Source organism: Haliotis rubra, unplaced genomic scaffold, assembly GCF_003918875.1.
Source record: "Haliotis rubra isolate DU_JTF1 unplaced genomic scaffold, ASM391887v1 Scf554, whole genome shotgun sequence".
Taxonomy (NCBI): Eukaryota; Metazoa; Mollusca; class Gastropoda; order Lepetellida; family Haliotidae; genus Haliotis; species Haliotis rubra.
The window spans coordinates 723,895-732,391 of NW_025767251.1; the positions used below are offsets into that span (position 1 = coordinate 723,895).

Consider the following 8,497-nt stretch of genomic DNA (forward strand, 5'->3'; position numbering starts at 1 on the left):
ATCAGTCGCCTATAAAAAGCGTGTTTCTTCAGTCAAGAGCCGATCCGACGTGTGAACATGTATTCCTGTCCAGCGTGTTCTAAGCACTATGTCTGGGCTCACAATTTGGCTTGTCATATTTGCACAAAAAAATCAGGAGAAGAGCTCAAGCAGCAGCAGCAGCAACAGCAGCAAACACATCAGCAGCAGACGCAGCAGCAGCAAACGAAAGACCTCTTACATCCTTTCACTATGACTGTGTCTGGACATACCTTCAGTGGTAAAACTCGTGAAGCAACTTCTTCAAGCATCACAGATTGCACCAAAACCTCAACGTATTCTCTGGCTCTACAAACGATGGCAGCCCTTATACGAAATTATTGGGAAAACTGTTCTACTCCATGTTGAATTTATCCAGGGCATCCCATCTCAATATAAAGCGATCAATTTCTAAATCCTAAAGTGCGAAATGTGATCGTATTGGAGCTTTTGATGTCTACTTTCAGCAAAGATCCACGCATTCCAAATACTTTTACCGAAGGAAGTCATCATCCTAATCTCTCCGTGATAGCCTTGAACCAGAATTTGTATTACAGTAAGGATCCCACACAACGAAAAAATTGTCATTATCTGCTTCTGTTCAACAACCCTATTGATAGACAAGCAGCAAGTGATGACTTTGGCGAGACAGATGTATCATGGGCAGACACAAACGTTTATGCAAAAGTATGAAGAAGCCATTGCCCAGCCTTATGGGCACCTCCTAGTCGACCTGAAACCATTTACTTCAAACGAGGAATGATTATGCCCAAATGCTCTGGCAATGAAACAAGCAGGAGGTACAAAGGGAAGCATCAAAGCGGATAATACTCATTCAGAGTTAGGCTTTCAGATTGTGAGGAAAACCTCCCAACAATGTCATCTTGTGATGTCTGTGGACTGATGTTTCAAGATGTGCATGATTTGCAAAAACACAGAAGAAACTGGTGTCCTGAAAGATGTAAGCGGAAATGTGAAGATGATGATGAAGAAATGATGCCACTTAAAAGACCAAGAACTAATGATGTGGAGAAGACCCCTGATCCGAAGTGGCAAAACTATGGACTGAATAAACTATGGGATTTGGAAGTAGCTGACGAGGATAATAGAAGTGATATGGTTACCAAGGAAACACAATACCAAGATGATGAGAAATCTCCAGAATGGATTGAACAGAAAATGAAGAAATACTGGGAAGATATCTACTTGACAAAACATGTAAGACAGGTGTCTACAGCGGTGTATTTTTCTAATAGTGTTCTCTTTTCACACATTATTGAACAGTTGAGAAAAGAAGAGCCCACTGACCTATTTTATAAGAACATTCTTAGAAAGATTCGGCAGCTATGGAGACCTATCCTGCCCGAAATTCTGTCACATGTGGATATGTCTCTCATTGAAGATGGTGATGACGATGATGATGATGAGTTGAGCTGAGCTGAGTTGAGTTGAGTTGGACTTTACGTCACATCAGCATTATTCCCGCTATATAGAGACGAGAACAAGTCTGCATTAATAAGCATTGTAAGTACAGAGTCAAAATGAGGTTTATTTCAAAAACATATATTCATCACATTGTCATTTATAAACAGAAAAAGTCATAGCACTAAATTTAAAAGCAGGCAATTTGTTAGTCACATTACACAGTTTCAAGAACAGATCTTTCAGGTTGTTTGCATCATAGTGTGAGTCCCTTGCAGACGATAAGTCCACACAGTCAAGTAGAATATGCTTGATGGTGAAAACTTCATCGCAAGAGACACACTTGGGGGTGTCCATCCCCATCTGTTTTCAGCAGATAGTCATGTGTAAACTGACTGTGGCTGTAATATTACCTCATCACGTCTTGACAGAGAACCCAAGTAGGTATAACCAATTGTTTGCTTCAAGTCATAAAGTTTATTTCTTCCTACTTGAGTGTCCCACCTTTTTTGCATGAGGTCCCGAGTATAACGTTTGATAGTGGGTTTGAAGTCACTGTACGGGATCAGCAGTGGATATAAGGGCTTGTCAAGAGCTGCTTTAGCTTCAGCATCGGCCTTTGTGTTACCTGCTATGCGGACGTGACCCGGCAACCAGCAGAGGATGATGTCATATTGGCCAGTAGAAATGTCGCTGTAAAGTTATAAAATGTCCAGAATGATTGGGTGACTTGAAGTAACAGTTTTAAGTGCTTGAAGACAAGATAATGAATCTGTGAAAACGATGAAGCTGTTTAATGTAGGTCAAAACTGAAAAGATAGCTTTGGCCCCGGCAGTGAAAATGGAACTGTTGTCGGGAATCCTAGTGGAGACAGTCTTGGATCCAATGACTGTAGCACTGGCAACTTGGCCCTCATCCTTGGATCAGTCTGTGAAAATGGATCTATGGGTATCATACTTAGAACGTAACTGGTTGTATTCCTGCTGGAACACCAAAGGATTTGTTTTGGATTTTTTTAGTTCAGTGAGGGTAAGATCGATCTGCCAGGATGGCGAAGACAGGAGTCGGTAAGGTGCTATGATATTGAGATCAATTTTAGCTGCACATATGCGTGGTTGAATTCTGATTCCAAGTGGTGGAACCAGGCTCGGCAGTTTAGGAAACAGGTTGATGATGAGGAAGAATAGGTTACTTGAACTCATTTGAACATGTACATTAGATGTGCAAACATGTCTTGGGAAGAGTATCTCAAGGGTATCTACTACGATTCTCCACGTCCTGCTAGCCTTTCTGGACCTGATAAGCTGTATAGACACGTGAGGAAAGTGGGGAACTTTGCCTTAAATCGATACAAGATCAGGAAATAGTTGCAAAGACAAGAACCCTACATCTGTACATCACTGTTCTACATATCATGACATTGTAATCCTGGGAACCAATATAAAAAAAAGAAGAAAAAAAAGAACCCTACAGCCTTCAATGACCTGTGAGAAGAACTTTTGCCCGGAATAGAATTATGGGTGACTGGCATTGATGACCAGTGGTCGGCTGATCTTATGGATATGGTCACGTTTTTTAAATACAATAACGGAGTTGCTTTTGTCTTGGTGGCATGGTGATTCACGTGTTCTCCAAATACCTTTTGCTGAGACCTTTGAAAGATATAAAAGGCCATACTGTAACCAAACCCTTACAGACATATTCAAGTAAGGGATACAACCTACAAGACTCAGAACGGATCGAGGACAAGAGTTTCGAGTTAAAGAAGTACAGACAATGTTGAAAGATAGAATAATAATAATAATAATAATAAATGCATATTTATAATGCGCCCCTTCCACACCCTAAGGCATGCTCAAAGCGCTACAGACTATTTACACTGGAGTATTTACAGATGAAGGTATACATAAAATATTGAGAAAGGGTGGGTTTTAAGTCTGGACTTAAAAGTGTCAATTGTGTCAGAGCTTTTAAGGGCACATTGAAGAGCGTTCCAAAGTACAGGTGCGGAGTAAGAGAATGATCGGTGTCCAAAGGATTTCAGTTTATAGGATGGGACGACCAGTCGATTTTGTGTGTTTGAGTGCAAGTTGCGTGCGGGGAAATACGGATGTAGGAGTTCAGACAAGTAGGAGGGAGCCAAACCATGGAGGCACTTGTATGTCAGAGGATCTTAAAGTCAATTCTGGCCCATACTGGTAGCCAATGCAGTTCTTTCAACACCGGTGTTATATGGGAACCTTTAGAAGAATGCTGATGATGGGGGCGGAAGTGTTTTGATCTTCTAAAGCTTATCAAGGAGTTTAGAACTGAGGCCTGAAAGGATGCTGCTACAGTAGTCAAGCCTAGATGTAACAAGCACTCGAACAAGGGCTTGGGTTGCAGCAGTTGTCAGGTATTGCCGAATGAAGCATCCAACATTTGTTGACCAGCAATGAAACCAAGCCGGCAGTGGCTGACCGAGTTTTAAACACCATTTAAACGAGACTGTATCGATATTTTACCTGTAAACAGTCTTACGAATATGCGGATAAACTACAGACTTTTACCGACAGTTATAATGAGACATATCATAGAACCATCGTTATGCCATCCTCTAGAGTGACTAATGTCAAGGAAACCACTATTTCGTGGCGTATGTACTTGCCCGAGAAAAGTGTTATGAAAAAGACTAATTCATTTCGTTATAAATTTGGAGATCGAGTGAGATTGAGTCATCTCTGGAACATCTTTAGCAGAGAATACGACAAGAAATGGACTGGGGAAATTTTCACCATTTCTCAGAGAATCTTTAGAGGTGGACAACCAGTGTATAGAGTCAAGGATTATAATGATTACGAAATCCAGGGCACCTTCTACCAATCTGAATTACAGAAAGTAGATGTCAGAGAAAACGATACCTGGAAGGTGGAAGAGGTTTTGAAAACCAGAGGAAAAGGCCATAACAAACAATATTTTGTGAAATGGTTTCACTGGCCTAAGAAGTTTAATTCATGGATTAAAGCTTCCGATGTAGAGAGAAGGTAAATGTCAATAAAACATAGATTGTAAGGGTGGCTTGGGGTGGCTCTCCGACCCATGTCCATTCTGCATGCACGGGGATATTAAATAATGCATATAGAACTTGCATATTGTCGTTGTTTATTTCCCTCTATCGATTTGTGATATTACACAGACGACATGGACTGGTTCAACATGGCAGCGGCCCATGCTATAAAGACGCTATCATGACCTAGTTTCACACATGCAAGGATGCGAAGGGGGGATACCCCTCGTGACGTCATTAGCGTGGGGGTAGCCTCTCGACTTCAGGGAGACTACTCGATCTCTATGGAAGATTACATGGTTACAGATGCGCCAGCATGCCCAGTTATACAACTACTTACAACACTCATAGTATAATTAGAGCATAAACGTTGGTCAGTATCAATGTCTATACCGGACCTTAATTTACAAATCTTTAACTTGTGTGACTGGAATCTAAATTTACACACTATTCGTAATATATTTTTTTCTGAATAAACAAATCTATGACATATCTGTCCGTGTCTAACAAAGATTTAAAGCTAGAATAAAACAAGAAATCACTTCTTCTCAATAGCCTACCATGCCAATCCTTGAATTGTATATCACTGCAACGTGTCGAAAAGGTGTGCATAAATATATCATAAGTGCCAACATCCACGGATATCCAAACGTAAGAAAAGCCCGTCGAAAGTAAAGATACAGTGTTAAGTGTGCAATAAACTATACCAGTGACAGGCTTTCTTCAAAATTTAAAATAAGTTAATTGGCAATTGAGGTTAGTGAGTTCATGGCTTGTAGGAATTATAACTGAGATCAAAGTTCGTAGCTTTGGAAAAAGTGATGATATACAACAAGGGCTTACCCTAGAAACACCTCAATGTACTCAGACCGTTCTTTGTCTCAAAATAACCTTTGACAGAGGTGACAATACACATATGGCATATTAAGTTCAGGTGATTACTGAGTATATATTCTACATGATAGCAGATTGTCAATTTTTTTATCATCATAACATACATGTTAACAGATATGAAGCAGAACTACCCTGAAATATGTCCACAACTAAAAGCAGACAAGAAGGAAACTCTTCATGATGCCTGTAGGAAAGGGGACCTGGGCCTAGTGAGAAGCATCCTGTCCCGAGGTTTGGTTGACGTCAACAGTAGAGATGATAAGTACAGGATGACACCACTCATGGTGGCAGCACACGAGGGACATAGACGATTATTTGCCTTTCTTGTAAGAACGGGAGCTAATGTATCACACGTAGATGAAAACGGGGACAATGTCCTGCACTTGGCCCGCAGAGGAGGACGTATGCGTTTTGTGAAGTATGTAGTCACACAATACAGTGTTGATATTAACAGTAAGGGAATGTACGGGTCAACTCCACTGCTGCAGGCTGTATATTGTGGTCACAGAGACCTGTTGAAGTTCCTCGTGACCAAGGGAGCTAATTTGTCACACGTGGATGATGACGGAGGGAATATCCTGCACTGGGCCTGCAGAGGGGGGCATGTGGGTGTTGTGAAGGAAATACTCACACAATACAATATTGATGTCAACAGTAGGGAGAATCACGGAGAGACCTCCCTGATGAAGGCTGCATCAAAAGGGCACCTAGGCGTTTTCCTGTTCCTCGTGAGCAAAGGGGCTAATGTGTCAAACGTTGATGAAAAGGGAGACAACATACTTCATCATGCTTCAATTGGAGGCCATGCAAAGATGGTTCAGCATATCTTATCACAAAACCTGGTGGACATTAACAGTAGAGGAAAATACGGGAGGACACCATTGATGAGAGCAGCATATTATGGACATAGAAAAGTGTTTGAACTTCTTGTGAGTAGAGGTGGTCTAACGCAGTTATTGGATGATGGCGGAGAAAACATCCTTCATCAGGCCGCTTTGGGTGGACAGGTCGAGATGGCGAAGCATATCCTATCCGCAGACATGGTGGACATTAACAGTAGAGGTAAGACGGGAGAAACCCCGCTGATGAGGGCCGCATTTATGGGATATAAAGTCGTTTTTCTGTTCCTCGTGAATATGGGGGCTAATGTGTCATACGTGGATGATGACGGCGACAACATACTTCATCATGCTTCAATTGGAGGCCATGCAAAGATGGTTCAGCATATCTTATCACAAAACCTGGTGGACATTAACAGTAGAGGAAAATACGGGAGGACACCATTGATGAGAGCAGCTTATTATGGACATAGAAAAGTGTTTGAACTTCTTGTGAGTAGAGGTGGTTTAACGCAGTTAGTGGATGATAACGGAGAAAACATCCTTCATCAGGCCGCTTTGGGTGGACAGGTCGAGATGGCGAAGCATATCCTATCCGAAGACATGGTGGACATTAACAGTAGAGGTAAGACGGGAGAAACCCCGCTGATGAGGGCCGCATTTATGGGATATAAAGTCGTTTTTCAGTTCCTCGGGAATATGGGGGCCAATGTGTCATACGTGGATGATGACGGCGACAACATACTTCATCATGCTGCAGATGGGGGCCATGCAAACATGGTTCGGCATATCCTATCACAAAACCTGGTGGACATTGACAGTAGAGGAAAATACGGGAGCACACCATTGTTTAGAGCAGCTTATTATGGACATAGAAAAGTGTTAGATCTGCTTGTGAGTAGAGGTTGTTTAACGCAGTTAGTGGATGATAACGGAGAAAACATCCTTCATCAGGCCGCTTTGGGTGGACAGGTCGAGATGGCGAAGCATATCCTATCCGAAGACATGGTGGACATTAACAGTAGAGGTAAGACGGGAGAAACCCCGCTGATGAGGGCCGCATTTATGGGATATAAAGTCGTTTTTCAGTTCCTCGGGAATATGGGGGCCAATGTGTCATACGTGGATGATGACGGCGACAACATACTTCATCATGCTGCAGATGGGGGCCATGCAAACATGGTTCGGCATATCCTATCACAAAACCTGGTGGACATTGACAGTAGAGGAAAATACGGGAGCACACCATTGTTTAGAGCAGCTTATTATGGACATAGAAAAGTGTTTGATCTGCTTGTGAGTAGAGGTTGTCTAACGCACTTAGTGGATGATCTGGGTAGGAACATTCTTCATGTGGCCTCTTCACGTGGAAACGTTATGATGGTGAAGCACATCCTCTCAATGAATATAGCGGACATTAACGCCAGGGACAAGGGTGGGAAAACGGCAGCCATGATAGCAAAATGTAACGGAAAACTTAGACTGTATAACTACTTGTTTCGCAAGGTTGTCAAGTAACATTAGTAGCTTGTGGGTTTATTTACCACATTATGATATGTTAGAAGTTACCAGTAGTAGAATTCCACATGCTTTCTTTGAGGCGTGTAACAGACATGGGTGAACTCGTGTTATTATATTCTTAGTCGTTATTTTGTATAGGAGTGAAGGCTATATAGGCTATAAAATGGTGTTAGATTAGCCTTGGTCATGGTTCTGGGTAAGGGTTAAGGGATGTATGTCATGCACCTGTTGACTTGGAGGTTATACAGATTGATGATCACTTGTTATTTTAGTCTAAGTCGGGTTTTATGTGCAAGGGGTGAAGTATATGACCAGCATCGATGATTACTTGTTTCTTTAGTCTTTGTTGTTGCTTTGTGCAATGAGTGGAGATATCCCGCAGTGTCTCATTTTGTGTGCGGACGTCTTCTGAAGAACACGACTGGTACTGCTAGTTTGTGTTAACATGGTTTGTGTAATATAAATGTGTGTTTATATTCAATAAAGCATTATGAAATATGCTAGATGTTTTTTACTGTGGAGAGAGAGAGAGAGAGAGAGAGAGAGAGAGAGAGAGAGAGAGAGAGAGAGAGAGAGAGAGAGAGAGAGAGAGAGAGAGAGAGAGAGAGAGAGAGAGAGAGAGGGAGAGGGAGGGGGAGAGAGAGAGAGTGAGAGAGATTTGGGTTTTGTTTTGTTTTGCATTGAACAATATCTCTCCTTTCCAAGATATTTTTATGGATTAAACTTCTTGTGAGTTGATATGTGTGATACACTAGT

At 41.8% G+C, this 8,497-nt stretch overlaps 1 protein-coding gene across 1 annotated transcript; it reads left to right on the forward strand.

The window, feature by feature from the left end:
- Positions 1-5,497: 5,497 nt before the first annotated feature.
- Positions 5,498-7,738, forward strand: LOC124253813 (serine/threonine-protein phosphatase 6 regulatory ankyrin repeat subunit B-like). Its single transcript, XM_046687659.1, has one exon. The coding sequence runs from the start codon at positions 5,498-5,500 to the stop codon at positions 7,736-7,738; it is 2,241 nt and encodes a 746-aa protein (XP_046543615.1).
- The last annotated feature ends 759 nt before the right edge of the window (positions 7,739-8,497 follow it).

Bases quoted from the DNA above. Each gene is read 5' to 3' on its own strand.
- LOC124253813 (XM_046687659.1), top strand. From the start codon at position 5,498: ATGAAGCAGAACTACCCTGAAATATGTCCACAACTAAAAGCAGACAAG.